Here is a 17144-nt window from a genome sequence, read left to right as displayed (position 1 = left end):
GTCGTCGCAGGAGAGTTTGCAATCTGCGTAGGCAAAAGCTTTGCTGTCTCCGACGCCACCAGAATTTGGTTGCCCGAACTTTAGCCGAGAAACGCCAAGACTGCGTACTTATCGACCTCTACCTTTAGAGTGCGACATTGACAGACCAGCCTTTCCGTAGGGATTTCCTTTTGGTTTTCTCTCTCTATTCATTGACGGGATGTTTCAGGTAGACCAAGACTGTCAAGCTTGCGACTTCCCTTGCATGGTGATTGAATATATGGAGGAAAGTGACAAAAAATAATAACAACAGTCACAGGGGGTAGACATCAAACATTAACCGGCAGTTAACGAATAGCAAAAGACCTAGTAATAACATCGAAATCAAGTAAGAAAGAACATGAGAATCCCACCGCATCTGAGATGGATCAGCTCCTCTTCAGCGTCTGCGACCGAGTCCTTCTCCTCTTTGGCGACAATTCCATAGGTGCCGTCTCTAGCACCTTGTGATCTACCTCGACCTTCACCTTCGCCCTTGCGGCCTTGCGCTTCCTACTCAGCCCTGACACTTCTTCGTCAAGAGCAACCTCCTTCTTCACCGTCACCATCTGATCCTCATCCTTCTTCACCGTCCGCTCCGCAAACGTCTTCAAGTCCGCCGTGAACAGCACAGAGTGCGCCCAGCCCGCGTACTTGCCCCATAGCTCCCTAAAATGGTCACCCACGGCGTCGTACATAGCCTTGTTGAACGTCTTGGTCTTGGTCTTGCCAAACCTGTAGTCCCGCTGGGCAATCTGCCAGACGTGTGTGTCCACAGGCACGGCCTCGCCCCAGCCCAAGCCCATCAGACAGACGCAGTCGGCTACCTTTGGCCCGACGCCAGCCAGTTGGAGGAGCTGCTCGTGTGCTTCTTTGTACGTGCATTGAGGCAACTGAGAGCCTTCCGGGGTCTTTCTGTAGCATGGGTTCTCCGGGTTCGTAAGGCTCTCGAACCAGCCCTTTGGCCGGTCCTTTACAATGATCGACGCCGTCTGCGCGATGTATTTCGCCCGGTAGCCGAAGCCGAGCTCTCTAAGATGCGCTTCTACCGAGTTTCCCGTCAGAGCCTCGGGTGTCGGGAAGTCATGAAACGGCTCATCTCCGATATGGCCGATAAGTGGCCCATAATGCGTGCAGAGCTTGTGAACCTAGCCAAAAGTGAGCAGAGAGCTATGCTGGTGTCCTGTTATTCGTCTCTCACCATCTGTGATATTCTCGAAATGTTGTTATTGCTACTGCATATGAAGCAAATCAGAGCTTCCCATGCATCTTGGCTCAGCATGCGGACGCCTCCGAACTTGGGGGCCCTCTTGCGGAAGTTCAAATCTGCTTCAGACCATTGCTCGTACAAAGACTTGAGATCCAGCTTGAGACTCAAATAGTGGCGCAGTAACTCCTCAGTGTCGTCGCCGTTAACTTCGCCATCGGTGATCGGGGGCGTAAGCGGGTAAGTTGGCTTTACAGGCCAAGTGACCTTGTAATGCAGGTGAGTTGGATCTTGCTTTAGCGCCACGATTCGTCCATACAATGTGCAGCACCTAGGCCTGAATTCAGTACGGGACTTGGAACACGAAGTTAAGCAAAGTTATCTAACCACTCGTCGTTGATTTTGCGCCATCGGAATGATTGTCCGCATCTCAGGGTCGTGTCAATACATAGCTCGGCCAAACTGAGAGGCAGTTTGCGCCACTCAGTCACCCTGGCTATAGACATGCTCAAGGTCCAGTTAAGCCTATCGAGTCCCTGTGAAAAGCTCAGCTGGACAAAAGATTTACAGGTCAACTATAGCTCTTTTGAAAAAGTACAGGAGAGAGCAAGCGAGAGGTAATATTGTAGGTTGGCAGGTGGTTCATGAAGATGAGCGAAGCCGCTGCTCTCACTGAGTTCTTCCCCTAAACGGGCTGGCAACTGGCCACCCAGTCGCCACCTAGTCGCAGATTGCAATTCTGAGCTCATCAGCCACATACGTTCAGCCACACCACAGTCTGCCGCAATCGATTATCAACGATGGATAGACAGTGCGCACTGTATTCTTATACGGTACAAAGGTCTCCACACCTTCTCGCACTCAAGCTCAAGAGCATCACGACCTTGCTGAGCAGCTCACCACAACCAGCATCCAACCCAACCGCCCACCATGCTCTTCTTCAGGTACGTTACACAACTCATTCAGACAGAGCAAAACTTTTCCTTGAGTTCATGAGCCGTAAGGCTTCATCTCAGACTCTGCAAGTACTGACGTGGCACAACCCCAAACCAGTTTCTTCAAGACGCTCATAGACCACGAGGTCACCGTCGAGCTCAAGAACGACATCCAAATCCGCGGCATTCTCAAGAGCGTTGACCAGTACCTCAACATCAAGCTGGAGGAGATTTCCGTCGTCGAGGAGCTCAAGTACCCGCACCTGGTCAGTCCCCCCGCCAGCTCATCTCACTGAGGCACTCCTCTCTTCACCACCGGTGTCTCTCTTCCATCACCTCCGCTGGAGGCGTCACGAAGCTCTTAGCTAATCAAAACACCTCGCCAGAGTTCCGTTAAGAATGTCTTTATCCGTGGCTCCGTCGTGCGCTACGTCCACCTCCCTGCTGGTTCCGTAGACGTGCCCCTCCTGGAGGACGCGACGCGGAGAGGCAAGTCCATATTGTCTTTATCACGTGTGCAAGAATGACGCTGACGATCTTAACAGAGGCTGCTGCCCAGGCCGCAAAGGCGAAATAGGCTACTGGCTTTTAGGGATGATGCAGTACTTAGTGAGATGTGGGAATCATGATATGGCCGGGGCACTACAAAAGCCGGTCCATGAAAGTTGGGAAAGGAAGGCCAGAGCCTAGCTACTAAATATGCTAGCTAAACAGGGTTCGTGGGGTGTGGCACACTGCGACTAGACATTGATGCGAGAAAAGGGTGGGAGAATTTGATATCCAGCCAGAAATCTACGACACATTTCTGTTCAGTGGACTTGCGCGGCATACCAAGTGTTGTTCATTGTTCGTTTCATGACTCATTATGTTTTCTATCATGTGGTGGGAAATCACCACCAAACGCCTCCTCCACAGCTGTCTTTGCCATCCCAAAGCGTAACTTCCTTGTCTTCACTCTCCTCGCCCTCGAGAGGGCGAAGGAGCCCACCCTTCCTCCTCTCAGCTAACCACTTGTCGATCCAGCCCTTCATTCTCTTCCTTGATACTTCACTTCCAACGTTAACTGTGGGAACAACCTTCTCTATGCGCAGTGACATTACGAACATTGCCAGCTCTCGGAAGCTGCTATGCTCACTGTATGGCACTCCGAAACACATGGCTTCCTTGGTGCTGCCGCGTTGTGCCACAAAGTCTTTCGCTCCGAACCGTGACCGCCATGCCTTGCTTTGGAGGATTTGTGTGGTTGGAATAGTCCCAGGTTGTGTACTAGCTGTTACCGCTTTGCTTACCCCTTGTGGTCGGTAGTTCCAGCCAGAGGGACGGAAACCAACGATGCGGCTGAAGTGCGGTTTGTAAGAGTTGAGATATTCTTGCAGGGTTTCCGCGCGGATCTCCATTAGCATTTGCATGTGGACTTGAGCCTCGTATGGGTTGTCTGTCATGAGTGCTGTCAACTCCGGATCTCCAAGCTTAGAGCAAATGCGAATCTTCGACTTGGAGGCAAAAATCTTGCTGCCCAAAGCCTGCGCGATGGCCTTGCAGATACGCTCTTTGCCGATTGAGTAGGTGCCGCAAATGACAAGAAGGCGCTCCTTGGGAGCGTTCTTTGGTTTGGGCTTCGGGGCTTCCCCATCCACACTCGTCTTGGTGAAGAATTTGCTGACGGTCTCCGTACCAGCTTCTCTGTTGATTTTGTCCCATGTGTTGTCCTCTGACGACTGATCTGGAGCTAAGGACTTGCACATATCTGCGCAAGCCTTGATGACATCGTTCTGGGGCGGAAACGAGTAGCGTGGGTTAAGATAAGTCGTGTCCAGGTAGCAAACGTCGATCTTTTGTTGTTTGGTCTTACCAGAAATCGAGTCTTGCACCTCGGGCTTCAAAAGAGGATGGCCAACCTGTGCTGGACAGGCTCTGAAGTCACCACAATGCAAAATTCTTTGCTTCCTTGCATTGGGTCCCTTACCCATGGTCTTCTCGAACAAGAACAGGGAGCTGCCAGGACAATGGTTTGCAGGGATCATGGTGACCGTCACACCCTCAGTGCCTGGTACATCCACCGTCTCGTCGAATTCAAGAGGCCGGACCCAGTGGGCTGCAACGCGCAGCTGCATCTTGACAAGGTCGCCTGTGACTTTGCTGCAGTAGATAGGGCCATGTGTCCAGTTGGCAGTCAAGCCAATGTAGTGATCACTGTGGAAGTGGCTCAAGAAGTATGCGTTGCACCCCTTGACCGCACCATACCTGAAGGCGTCCACGCAAATGTAGAACCCAGGCATAATCTTGTAGAATGGACAGGTTCGCTGATATGCGGGCTTGCCGCGTGCCGAATGCTCCGCGGCGGCAGCGCCGGCCCACGCTGCGTCTTCGGCATGGCCTGACATCAACTTGCTGAAAGCCGAAGTTGGTTTGTTTTCTACCTCGCTCAGGTCGAAGGGGTTCGCTTGGCCTTCTCGAGGAACGGCTGCACGGGCGAATCGTTTGTTAACTTCAGGAAGTTCGAGAATTGGCGGCCTAGCAATATCTTCTTTCTTGGGCTTTTTGTTTTCTTTGGGCTGAGGGAGCGGAATCGGGTTGCCATCGAGGCACGCATTAACATGTCGTGTTGCCTCGTCGGATGTGATGCCAGCAAGGCTGCCGTCGCATATTGGACAATTGGCTACCATGGTGTCGCTGGGTCGCATAGGATCGGCAAGGTCGTCGCAGGAGTAGTCTCCGGTATCACCGTCCTCAGCTTCAGCCTCCAACCGAGCTTGCTCCTCCATGTACTGCATCATGCGATACTCTTCGCCACCAAAGTCTTCGTCGTTGGGAAATTCGTCTAAGTCACCAAACTCGTCAACAATTGCAAACTCAGTGTCGATCGAGTCTTCAACCTTCAATGGCGTTGGCGGGCAGCTAGTCTCTTTGGCGGGGGATATTGCCTCCTCTCTCTCAGATGGAACCAGCGGCGTGAGGTTCCCCTCTTCCAGTTTGACGGGAGGCACTGAGCTCTCTTCCAGTTTAACGGGCGGGACAATGGGCGGTCGATTGCGGATAGCGCCTAAATATCCTGGCTTCTTTACCGGACCAGCATCCTCTTCGCTGTCGGAATCGTCGAGGAAGGGACCCTTGCGCTTCGTCGATTGCTTCTTCGCAGGTTTCGTCTCCAAGCTTGGCGATGATGGAGCCGGTTCGGGTTCTATGGGGCTTTCAGACTTCTTCGCTGCCGACGGCTCTCCTTCCTCCATCTCTTCCTCTTGGCTCAGCCTTCTCTTCTTGACCGAGGCCTCAACCTCGTTGAACCTCTCCTCCTCCTCCTCCCACGGTTCCGCGTCGTAGATCTCTGGCTCTTCGTCATTTCCGTTTTGGGGGACCACGAGCCTATCATGACCATCCAAAAAGAGAGTCGGTTCGGGCTTCTCGGTCTTCTGAAAAAAGCTCAGGATGCTAGCATTCGGCCTGGCGGGTTTTTTTGAAGGTGGGGGCTTGGTCAGAGGTTTCTTGGGTGTGCTCGTTCGCTTCCGTGCTGCCGACGACGATGGCCCCATTTTGTCATGTGCAGTCGCGGTGGCAATTAGATATAATTTGAGCAAAAACAGTTGTAGTCAAAGGAGACTAAGGGGTTAGTTGCATTTACGTGGTAGCTACGCACGCATCGCGCTGTCCAAGTTGGGGGCGAAGATGGGCAAGGGGTTTGAGGGTCAAAAAGTAATGACGTTCAGATTTGGACCCTTCAGGAACACGAAAAAGCGCGGGGACCCTTGCAAAGTCCGACCAACCTTCGTCGCGAGGTCGCGTGTGTAAGCACGTGACGCGGGAAGCTTAATTGCTTTTCGCGAGTCTTGGTGCAAATCGCGCTTAGCATACAGACACCATCGTCTAGAGCTGCCGCTGAAGGGCAGATGATAGTTGCCTCCCAGCTGGAAACCTTGCAAGTTTGATCGCTTCTTAGCATGGCAGATGCAACGGAACACAAAATCTGGGTTTCTCACAAAATTTGTTATCGCGATGATCTTGAAGCCCTCGACGTTGTTGCCGAGAAGTTGTTCACCGGCTAGAGCAGCATCATTCTTGACATCGTCTTTGTAATTCTCAGAAACACAGGAACAGAACATGCAACGAAGTGCCTTCTAGTAACAAATCATAGGAGTTTCCATGTTTCATGGTACTACTCATTGCCACTAGAGATTGAATAATCGAGCGATAAGTACGACCGTGACCCTGGACATGTTTGTTTTATTAAATGCGGTAATACAATTCACGACAACCACCAAGATACTTCAGTATTGATTTATCCTGTGCCTAGCCAGTCATTTATCGCCTTTTTTTTTTGGTGCGGCCTGTCAGAATTCCTAGTCTTCCAGTATAAGTGTCGCCATGGTGTTTGCTGATTCAGACCCGCCAGTAAAAAACCTCCACACTGTTCTGCAGTATGATCATATTGGAATTGTAATAGTCTGCCGTGGAGGATAAGACTTCGGTTCAGCTCGAAGAGAGGGCGAGTTAGAGCTTGACAAAAACGAAAAGTAGCTGGGCGGCCTCACATGCTGGTAGCCTAGGAAAGTCGTATTAGTAGTTTGCTCCATAAGATATCGCACAGAGGAACCTTCAAAGTATTACATCGGAAGAGGCATCCACATCCTCGACCATCAGTGTGACGCCGGAACTTCTCGATATAGGTGTAACGGTACTGGATTTGTGATAGGCCTGAGTGGGCTCTTACCTTATAGGAGGCTATCGACATACAACGACCGATTCCATGATCTGGCCCAGTCTCTGTGTCTCGTCATGAGATCTTTCATGTCTCCGGACTATTCGCTGTAACCATCGTTGTTTATACCCCTAGTCGTGTCGCACTGCCGTATCTCTTGCGTTGGCTTCCATTGACTCTCGTTGTTTGCAGGCAAGGCTAACCTTGAGGTCGGCGATAAGGCCAGAGCGCTCAACTAGTTTTCGTAGCGCAACGACGGCCGTGACGACGACAAAGGTCGTCAGCAGGACTCCAGTACTCTGTCCAAGGAGAGGCTCTTCTAGTTGATGAAAGCGCCAGAGCTGAATAATCTGTGGTTCGATAACCCAGATGAGGATGAGGTGTTGAACCATTCGCATCGTCGATCCGAACTCGGTCGCATAGCTGGGCAGACAGTATCGGTGACAGATGGGAATCCACTGGGCCTTTTTGAAGACGAAAGGTATTTCGTCGAATAGGACAGCCATAACGCGGAATCCGCGAGCAAGGCTGATCCAATCCTCGAGCTCACCGTCTTCGAGTGGTGCCGTAACAGCGAAAGCGATTAAAAACATAATGTGAATAGCCATGGCTAAGAGAGCGATGCCAAACCAGGAGCATATATCCTTGATGAACTGGAAGTCCTTGGCCTTCTGCTGGTCGGTCCGGTGAGCATAGTTCGCCTGAGTGTGCTGACTGACGGCACGACGTTGTCCGATCATTGTGGCCTGTTTTCGGCGAGTTGTGGATGTGGTTTTTTTTGGCGATCAGCGTAAATCAGAACAGGAAACTTGATGCCTCTGTCCTTGAAGAGTTGAAGTCTTCCAGAATGGGGTTTCTGAAGTAATACTGAGGGCAGTGATGGCAAGACCTGTGTGGTGGGTTGTAGAAGGAAAAGATATGACAACGATCTTCCACGTGCACCTTCAGTATTTTCCAAAAGGATGGGTGATGAAAAGGATCGGAAAGAAACTTGGCCAGAAGGCGAGGTAAACATAACACACGGTTGTCAAGGCTGCGTGTATACAACTCACATCGTCGTGCCCGTCTCAGCCTCGATCCTGTGGGAGACAATTTAGGGCGGGTGCTACTGGATCCTCAAGTAGGCAGCCCTATCGTTCCCTTGACTTGACTTGACGTGACGTGACGTGACGTGACGCGGCCATGTAGAGTACAAAGAGCCCCTTTTCAAGAAAGCAATTACTGGCAGATTCGAAATCGTCTGAAGGAACCCACAGATTGTTGTTGTATTTACTATCCATAATGGTGAGAGCTTTGACATGTGATGAAAACGAGATGAAAATTTCAGCCCATTTCCGTCGCGACGCCCTCTTGAGCCAACAAATTCGAAAGGAACATCATCATTGCCAACACCTAAACGAGGTGACTCTTTGGGATCAACTGTCTGGGAAGGCCTGCGACTCCATTCAGAACATAGTGCTTCAGCATTATTTCGGGTTGCTATCATTGCAAAAGTCTACACTGGTTGTATTGTATATTAAGCAGCACGAGAACTGTTGACCGGTAACAACTGTGAGCTCCATGTCGTTTTTGGCATGTATTCGACGTCCAGTTAGTCATTTTGAAATCGGGAGAAGGGTTGGTACACACAAGACAACAAGCGTTGATAATTTGAACCAGGGCTAAGCTTCCTCTACAATAACTTTTGTCTGTAGTTGACAATATGCTGGATTCAATAAAGGAATAATTTTGGAAGACGATGTCTAAAGAGACTGTTGTTATTTATATGATCGCCTTTTCATTTTTTGTAGTACGTTCACGCAAAAGCTCTGGGCATAGCTTGATCATGCTCGCAATCTGTGGCTAAAACCTAGTCCTCGAGCCAGGATCTAACAACCATGACAACGACGGCCAAGACCAGGTAGACCAGGTAGACCAGGCCGCCGGGCCACTGTCAGCTCGGACCGGGCACAACCTCATCCACCTCCTCTTCGTCGCTTCCACTCATACTAAAGCTGTCTCCTCCGTCGTCTATCTCCGTAGTCTCCATCTGAGCCAACACACGCGCCCTCTCCTCGACAACCAATGTCACCCACCGTAACTCAGCCACCTGCCTCCTCCCAAGCTCCCTCCGCTCGTTGTCTATGCGTTCCTCATGCCGCATCTTTACGCTGTACATGACCTCCTCGCGGATTGTCTGCTCCTCCTCTACCTTCATCTTATACCTCGCCACCTCCTCGTTCCTCCACCTCCCCCACGCCCGCCACCCCTTATCCATCTTCTTCCGGAACTCCTGCATGAGCTCCTCAACACGCGCTTCGCCCGTCGGCTTGTCGGCGAAGAAGCCTTCTAGCAGTTGTAGGTAGGCGTCCTCCGTCTTCTTCTCCTCCAGCACACGTAAGCTGTACTCGGTTGCGAGGGCTTGTTCCTTTGCGGCCAGCTTCTGCGAGGCCGTTCCGGTCAGCTCAAGATGCTCTTTTTGCTGCTTTGCCTCGAGCTCGGCTGTGGAGGTCACCGCCTCGTGTGACGCGAGCTCCTTTTCTTTATCGTGCTGGTATCGTACGAGGACTTCTTGCAGGTCATGGACCTGGTCAAGCAACGCCCGGTATTCCTGGTACTTTACCTCGATCTCGTGACGTCGGAGGCTCTCTAGACGTACGCGTTCTTCCAACTCGCGCTGTCTGCGCTCCTCTTCCTGCCTCTCTGTCTCCTGCCTCAACAGCTCGGCCTTCAGCGCTTCTTCACGCTCAAACTCCTCGATTTGTCGTAGAGCGTCTTGAAGCTCGGACTCAGCCTCCGCCTCTCTCCGCAGTCTCTCCTGCCGCCTTGTTGCGGCCCCGGCCTTGACGGCGTTCAGCTGGTCCATCGTGCAAGTACATGTTCTCCACCTCTGGTTGCAGACGTAGCAGAACTGATACCCGCACCGACAAGTCATGTGCTGGCACGCCTCCCGGTGCTCGACCAGCGCCTGGCACTGTGAGCAGTGCTGCCAGCCCTCCTCCTCGGCGAGAGCGTTGGTCAGTGCCAGGTCGCGGTCCTGCGGGCAGTCGGAGTTGTCGTGCTGCGGGCCGCGGCAGATGGTGCAGGTCCAGTGTGCGTTTGCGCAGCGCGCTATGCCGAGACCCAGGTTCACGTGGTCAGGCCTGACCCAGAGGCCACAGTCGGACTGGTTGCAGTAGATGCGCTCACCGACGGGGATCTTCCACTCAGCGGCACGGTCTTTATACGTTTTACCTAGGTCCTTGGAGACGTAACGCAGAATCGTGCGGAAAGGGATATCGTTGAGACAACACTTTGGCGGCCATTGCTGCTCATTCTGAACGGCTGTCGCGATGAGTCGCTCGAAGCAATCGCGGCAGTAGCTGTGGCAGATGACTTTGACCATTTCCTTGGGATTGAAGTCGTCGAGGCATGATACGCACTCGCTAGAACTCTCTGTTAGTCTTAGGACATCGTCGAACGTAGGGAACTTACACAGTAGCTGTCTTCCTGAGTTTGCTACTCGTGGAGTTCTCGTCAGATGACCCTCCTATGCTCGTCTTGCTCGGATTACCGCCGAACCTGAAAGGTTTCCTTGTTGCTTCCTTTTCGCCAATCCTTTGTAAAATTCTGGTCAAGGCAAACCGGCTTTTCTTCTTGGGCTGGAATGGGAGTACAATCAGTCCCGTAGCCGACCGGCCGTCGCTGCTTCCCATTAGCTCCGGAAACAGCTTAGTATTCTGTTGGTTTCCGCTTGAGTGACTCTCTGGAGGCTCAGGATCGTCAGGTGTTATGATGATGGGCAGATATGGCTCGCTTCTCCTGCTGCTGGCTTCTTGAGCCATGTTTGCTTCTGCTTCTCGCCGTCTCGCTTCTTCTTCCAGCTGGCGCACTTGATTTTCTTCCGCAACTCTTGCTTGGATGTTCTCGATAGAGGTCTGCAAGACCTCAAGGAGCACATCATTGGTGATATTAGGCGCCGTTTTTAGGGCCGCCGGCGGGTTGTATCTTGACCAGTCGACCTCATCGTCCGCCTTGACTGTGGCCGTTTCAGGCTCGAGTTCATTGGAAGGAGTGTCCTCTTTGCGTTCCTTATTGATTTCTAGGAGCTTGACCCTGTCCTCGAAGTCGTGCAGGGTTACAAAAGGGTCACCGTAGAACCCCACGTAGTCCTCTAGACGAGAGGGCACAGACGATGCCGCTTCCATCCCGACGAAAGTTGTAGTAGCGTTAGACATATGTAGAAAAGAATGAATCACGCAGATTGCGACGTATAAGGAGACGAGGGAAGTGAGACTGGCCACGCGACCGGGCTATTAAGACGAAGCCATGTACCCAAAGGCCTTACAACAAGTCGGAGAGAGCAAAATATAGACTTTCCCACCGAGCCAGACACTCGGAACTTCCTGCATGGAACGAGCGGGTCTTGGAAAAAGAAGCCCAGGAGAGATGGCGGCTCTTCCGAGCCTCATGACATTTGACAAGGCAGTCTCACCTCAACCCAGGGCTGAATCCGCCCTGGCTAGCCTATCGAGGGGCATGTAGACAACATGACGAGAGCCCGAAACGGCGTTAGTGCATGTTTGGTGCGTCGAACAAGTGAACCACCGGTTTGAGCCAATAGTCGAGGCAGACTGCACCACGCACGAGGCACCAGCTAAGTCTTGGTTGGTGGTGCGGATGTCTTGTTAGAGGTTGGAAACAGCAAGTTGATTGTTTGGGGGGGCGGAGTTTGGGCGTGTCGGCTATTTAGCGCGTGGGCTGTGCAGGCCTACCAACTGCTGCAGTTGGTCACCGAAGGAATCGTTAGGCGGATGTCGCACAACCTTAGCCGCAGCTGGGCATTCCAAAAGAGCCTGTTGGACCTGTTTACTGACATGATCGGCTCCCATTTGTTGACGCTTCTCTGATGCTAATGCGTACAGCCTCTGCCGCGCCGTACACTACGGCTGCTGCTTACATGGTTGACTCCCGCAACCGACTTATGAGAGCGCGGTGTCAAGACAACATCGACGGCTTGGGTAGAAAAACACCGGCTCAGATACTCCATTTCTGGTCGTATCTTTCCACATTGACTGCGTATACGTTTTCATTGAGGAAATGTGGGATGCAAGTACTCTGCCGTCTCACAAGACTCAACTTTGTCGGTGGCGAAGGGTGTCTGCCTGCACTAATCGAGAAGAAGACCCCTTTCCTATATCTCTCTTACAAGGGAGGCATCGAGAGCTTGATGGTACTGTGGTCAATCTTGGCAAAAGAGCGACCTTTCAAGTTGTCAACAGAGATGCTGCCTTGGTGTAACTAACTCGCTGATATGTATAGACACTGTTCTACTCCACCGGAGCCACAAGCAGCAAAAGTGCGGCATTTTCATGTCGCTCGCTCATTGTCGTACATATTCGTCTTGGTCCCCACCAATCGCAACAACCTCGGCATCCGGTCGTGTAAACACGCAACCATAGTGTAGGGGTTATCATCCCAGCCTTCCATTCAATGAGATAGCTGGGGACTCGGGTTCGAGTCCCGATGGTTGCAACATCATTAATCTTTTGGCAACTTTTTGCCCTTCAGTTTGTGGTGCTTACATGTTGGGTCGGGTCCCGGGCCATTTTCAGTGAATTCCTAGATGTTAATGGGTTTTATTGTTGGAAACATGGACACATGGCAGAAATACCAGCTTAGTTTTAGGAAAGTTCCACTTCCATGGACTGACTATGCTTGGCTGAGCTGGGAGGATATTTGCAAGCTGTGCATGTGCTTATGTCGGCCAGATTCGCGACCAGTCCAACAACGCTCCCGCTTACGAGACAGCATGCCTGGATCTGTGCGGGACGAATCGAGAGCCAAAGTTGTTCCCCTTTTGTGCTTTGTGCTTTGTGCTATGTGTGAGTGCTTGGCTTGATGTGCGGCCGGCCGGCCCAAGGCTCATCGGCCACCCACCCATTAACCAGTCCATTGGTACAATTGCTTATCGTGCTTCTTCCGAGTAGGGGTAGGGGGTGAACCAGAAACTCGGGCTTAGGTGGCTTAGGTGGAGATATATGCGGTGCAAATGCAGCCTGAATGCGCGCTGTGGCTGAATTACAGTTGGGCTAAGTAAGTTTATACTTGGCACGACCTCTGGGAGAAGTAGCCGACGAGGGCCAAAGGCAAATGAAACCCATAATTCTACCGCGGAACCGATTTGTACAGCACCCAGGTTCTGGGTTACCGTTAAGTGCGGCACGAAATCAGCCTGGTTTTGCAACTCCAGTGGCTCCTTAGTATTCACCTGACCGCTGTTGACCAAGGAAACATAAAAAGAGTCACAGCGTGTCAAGGTAACAACCCCAACCGAAATCTGGTTGCCCCTCAGATCTTTGACTTCAACTTGCCAAACTCCACCTTGTTGGTGCAAGAGCCTACATTTTCAAGACCAACCTCGACAACGTCCCCGTCCTTCAGCCACAACTGGGGTTTGCGGCCCATGCCGACGCCCTCAGGGCTACGCTTTCCGTCAGTAAGTGGCATCAACGGATCATCATCACTGCTGTACTTACGTTCCTGTGAAAATGACATCTCCTGGCAGCAGGGTAGTGCCCTGGCTCAGGAAAGAGATTGTCTTCTTGATACCGAAGATCATGTCTTTGGTGTTGTTGTTCTGCCAACCATCAGCGCTTATCTCATAGCCTGTGTTTGCGGCGCGTCGCCCACCTGAACAGTCTCTCCATTGACTTTAGTAAAAATCTTGAGGTTCTGCGGATCCTTGACGACCTTGTTGGTCACGATGCCAGGGCCAAACGGCGCCCAGCCGTCAAATCCCTTACCGAGCGACCATTGGCCTCCGCCACGCTGGATCTGCCACTCGCGGTGCGACACATCGTTGCCGACAGCGTAGCCGAGGACATAATCGAGGGCCTCATCCTCGGACACGTCGGCGGCGGTCTTGCCGATGACGATGACCAGTTCGCACTCGTAGTCCAAGGTGCTACCTGTCTGTGCGATCGGGTGCACGGGGATTGGGTCGGTCGGTCCGGCAAGGGAGGTCACCGGTTTGTACTGGCTGGGTCAGTCTGCTGCAGCGCGTCACCAGGGTCGTTGAGGACTTACGAAGAGGACGGGAAACTTGGGGATGGCCATGTTCGACTGTAAGTGGTTAGCTATCAACCTGACGAGACGAGTCTAAGAAGGAAGAAGGCTGACCTCCTTTGCGTGGTTCGCATAATTAAGACCTAGGCATCGCACAGTCTTGACATGCTCGGGAGCTAGAGGGGACAACAGCAGCCGGATGTCGGCGACGTTTTCTGTGACATCGTGTCTTCCAAAAATGTCGCCCGTCACAATGCGAGCTTGTCTCGCCTTTGCGATGTCAGTGACACCGCTGGGAAGGATGGCATCGCCGTAGTATGTCTTGCCGTCTCGGGCGAGGAAGCGGACGAGTCTCTAGCAGCACGACCGTCAGTAAGATGCGGTAGGCATCAAGAAGCAAGATCAACTCACTGAGAACGAAGCCATCTTCACGGTTGACACTAAGAGAAGTCGAAAGTGAATGCGAGATACAAATAACTTGAGGAGCACAATAATCTACAATTGATGTGAAGCAGTTGAGGACGTTGGAATGAGATGAATATCGGGAAGCATGCCGAAGACGCTGTGTCAACCCCACACTTCCTCCCAGACGGCGTGGTCTGTCTAGGTGCTAAGCTCGGCCATTGTCGGCGGCAGATGTGCCGCGTGGGAGCATTGCGCATCACTAAAATCCATCGGCAGCAGCTCGCGGCTAATGTATCGGCATTGCCTCAGCACCCCTAGGTAGGTACACTCCGTTTTGGGACAGCTACCCACAAGCTCCAGGAGCTGTGGTCGCTGAGTCATCCGCTTGGCCGAGAATATGCTCCACTTTTCCTCGACCTGAGAGACGGAGCTCTTTCCTGAGACTGACATCAACGACTTGAGCTTTCTCGGATACGATTTTCTGATGAACCCCCAAAGGACCCCGCCTTCCGCAGTATCCACGCCGAGTTGACATTGAAAATGGCTGTAGCAAGACGCGGACTTTCCGGTCTCCAACGGGAGGTTTTGTCTCTCTACAGACAATGCATTCGGGAAATTCGTAAGAAGCCAGAGGTGAGATTTCTCAGCCCATGTCGCAACCTACATGCGGGAGCTAATATCGATGCAGACTGCGCAACCGCACTTTCGAACATTTGCCAGGCAAGCTTGTGCAGAGTTACGGCTTTTGCGCAGGAAATCATACTGACCAAGATGTAGGACCGAGTTTGACAGGTACATCACCGTCGACAAGCGTGACTTTTCCGTTGTAGAGCACTTGCTCCGGAAGGGTCGGCGCCAGCTCGAGACGTACTCTTCACCCAGCATCAAGGATGTCAGCCGTTGAGGAAAGGGCGCTTTGGTTGCCACAACACTGGCCCCCTTCACGTCCTTCTGGGAAACCGCGGCTTCTTCGGAATGGATACCGGCCCGGTCATCGAAGCCCAGACCAGGGGATAGCGTCGATGCTTTCCCTCTGTATCACCACATGTCTCTCCTATGCCGCGTTCTGTTACCTAGACCACATGATACCATCACAAATTCTTCTTTGGACCCAACTTTGATATCTCTCAGTTCACCGAGCATGGACAATGCTTGATTGCGACAGAGTCTTCCGAGACTATAATTGTATTTCAACCTGTTCACCGCCCGTATCTAATCCCGCACCGCACCTTGCCCATAAAGCAGCGGAGGACGTATTCCGCAACCCAATAAGCCAGTCTGTGGAGAGCCTCCGTCGCCAGCAACGGAAAGTCGCCTACACGAAGCGAGTCAGCAAAGTCAGACTTCCTTCGGGCAAGGTGTCCCGTTCCCGAACAACAGCCTTGTCTGCTAGGAGAGCGAACCGACCCCTTTCAGCCTCCACCGGTATCTCCATCGCCCAGGAACGAGAGATACAGAGACTTCGCAGACTCGTGGCATCGGATGCTCTTCAGCCCTTAAAACCATATCCTCAACGGCCCAACAAGCAGTCAATCCAAAAAACGCCCCCTGCCTGGTACGTTGCAATGAAAGATCCTACAAAGGCTGGTCCCAGTTCACCGAAAGCACAGGGTATCTCGGCTCATCATCAGCCTGACTTTGCTGGGCCCGGTCGTCCATCAAGGACTCGGAACCCTCACGCAAAGCCCGTTGTTGATCCTTCAGGGTCTCCGGTTCGGTCGAAGCCCACTCGTCCTCAGTCCCACCGCCAGACTCCCACTTCTGGCCCGTTCGAACATCGAGAATTCCCCATCATAACCATGTCGGATCCCGCTCACCCTTTTCACCGCGGCGAATCGGTGGCCTCCCATGAGAAAAGATTCGGCGTTGCTGATCCACAGCTGTAGGAGGCTGTTCGCCGGAGTCTCTCGCAGCAGAGCCAAGTGTCTCTTCTTGCATCACCGTCCAAAAGAGTGTCAAACCGATCTTTGGAAGCACCTCAGCCGCCTTCGCGGACTTCAAGTCGCCGGCGAGAAGTGAACCGCTTCGCCAGACAACTGGAAGTTTATGCCGAGCGTAGAGCGGCTGCCGGAAACCTACCTGTCTCTACCCCGACGCCAGAGTCTGTGGTGTCGCTTCATACTGTGACGGCGCTTCTTCCGTATGAGGACCAGTTCCAGGCTGCTGGTCTGGCGGTAACATCTGTACAGCAGCGGCAACGGTCGCCACCAAAGACGTTTCCGGTAAAAGAGCCCAAATCGGCTGCCGCATCAGACGATAAGGTTATAATGTCGACGAAAAGTCACACCAAGGAGCCGCAACGCAAAGACGAACCAGGCGACCTCCAGCTTAATGGCTTGAGGAGCCCTTCGACGAGCTCCACCGATTCCTCGAGTTCCGGGACACACATTGCTTTCATTCAACCGGAAGCTTGGGAGCTTGCCTTGATCGATGAAGTGCCGGCAAGAAAGGACAGATCCAATTGCTGCAATCTTCCTTGCTTTCCGAACACAAGAGACCAATCAGCTGACGAGCCTGCGAGCCGACCGCCTCACGTTCTAACGCCCACAGCTATCGACACGCCAAACAAGATCCTGGCAAAGTGGCAGCCAGTATATCCCCAGGCGACGGAAGGTCTGAAGGGATGGCGTAAGTTCGAATCTTTGCTGGGGCATCTGCTTACTGACAACTGCGAAGGCGAACAAGATTCCCGAGACGCTCGGGTCAAAACATGGCATGGAAACCCTATGCAGCGTCCATCGACCTATCGAAAACTTCGTGAGGCTTTCCCCCCTCTCGACGACATAGAACCACCGAGTCCACGAAGTAAGCACCTGAAGAAATCAACTCACAATCCCAAGCAAGAAACACCACCGATACC

At 52.5% G+C, this 17144-nt stretch overlaps 7 protein-coding genes and 1 non-coding gene across 8 annotated transcripts; 2 read left to right on the top strand and 6 right to left on the bottom strand.

Moving 5' to 3' along the window:
- Positions 1-407: 407 nt before the first annotated feature.
- Positions 408-1731, bottom strand: ColSpa_08231 (N-glycosylase/DNA lyase; the record flags this gene model as incomplete). Its single annotated transcript, XM_049274443.1, has 3 exons — positions 408-1166; positions 1220-1556; positions 1613-1731. The coding sequence occupies 3 exons, from the start codon at positions 1729-1731 to the stop codon at positions 408-410; spliced, it is 1215 nt and encodes a 404-aa protein (XP_049130400.1).
- Positions 1732-2155: 424 nt separating this feature from the next.
- On the top strand, positions 2156-2687 carry ColSpa_08230 (U6 snRNA-associated Sm-like protein LSm7; the record flags this gene model as incomplete). Its single annotated transcript, XM_049274442.1, has 3 exons — positions 2156-2169; positions 2279-2426; positions 2547-2687. The coding sequence occupies 3 exons, from the start codon at positions 2156-2158 to the stop codon at positions 2685-2687; spliced, it is 303 nt and encodes a 100-aa protein (XP_049130399.1).
- A 363-nt stretch (positions 2688-3050) lies between these two features.
- Positions 3051-5690, bottom strand: ColSpa_08229 (DNA cross-link repair protein pso2/snm1; the record flags this gene model as incomplete). Its single annotated transcript, XM_049274441.1, has 1 exon — positions 3051-5690. One exon carries the CDS (start codon positions 5688-5690, stop codon positions 3051-3053), a length of 2640 nt encoding a protein of 879 aa, XP_049130398.1.
- A 1294-nt stretch (positions 5691-6984) lies between these two features.
- Positions 6985-7593, bottom strand: ColSpa_08228 (uncharacterized protein; the record flags this gene model as incomplete). Its single annotated transcript, XM_049274440.1, has 1 exon — positions 6985-7593. One exon carries the CDS (start codon positions 7591-7593, stop codon positions 6985-6987), a length of 609 nt encoding a protein of 202 aa, XP_049130397.1.
- A 1193-nt stretch (positions 7594-8786) lies between these two features.
- Positions 8787-11019, bottom strand: ColSpa_08227 (putative efflux pump gsfJ; the record flags this gene model as incomplete). Its single annotated transcript, XM_049274439.1, has 2 exons — positions 8787-10257; positions 10307-11019. The coding sequence occupies 2 exons, from the start codon at positions 11017-11019 to the stop codon at positions 8787-8789; spliced, it is 2184 nt and encodes a 727-aa protein (XP_049130396.1).
- A 1244-nt stretch (positions 11020-12263) lies between these two features.
- ColSpa_tRNA_230 lies at positions 12264-12346 on the top strand. The gene is given in 2 exon segments: positions 12264-12300; positions 12312-12346. It is a non-coding gene; the product is annotated as a tRNA-Gly (tRNA).
- Positions 12347-13162: 816 nt separating this feature from the next.
- Positions 13163-13433, bottom strand: ColSpa_08226 (fumarylacetoacetate hydrolase domain-containing protein 2; the record flags this gene model as incomplete). Its single annotated transcript, XM_049274438.1, has 2 exons — positions 13163-13295; positions 13351-13433. The coding sequence occupies 2 exons, from the start codon at positions 13431-13433 to the stop codon at positions 13163-13165; spliced, it is 216 nt and encodes a 71-aa protein (XP_049130395.1).
- A 35-nt stretch (positions 13434-13468) lies between these two features.
- ColSpa_08225 (fumarylacetoacetate hydrolase domain-containing protein 2) lies at positions 13469-14305 on the bottom strand (the record flags this gene model as incomplete). The annotated part of the gene is made up of 4 exons (XM_049274437.1): positions 13469-13849; positions 13901-13936; positions 13994-14233; positions 14291-14305. The coding sequence occupies 4 exons, from the start codon at positions 14303-14305 to the stop codon at positions 13469-13471; spliced, it is 672 nt and encodes a 223-aa protein (XP_049130394.1).
- Between the last annotated feature and the right edge of the window lie 2839 nt (positions 14306-17144).

This window comes from Colletotrichum spaethianum (genome assembly GCF_022836535.1).
Source record: "Colletotrichum spaethianum MAFF 239500 DNA, contig22, whole genome shotgun sequence".
NCBI lineage: Eukaryota > Fungi > Ascomycota > Sordariomycetes > Glomerellales > Glomerellaceae > Colletotrichum > Colletotrichum spaethianum.
Note: the sequence above shows the minus strand (reverse complement) of the source record. Positions and strands in the feature narration are given on the sequence as shown.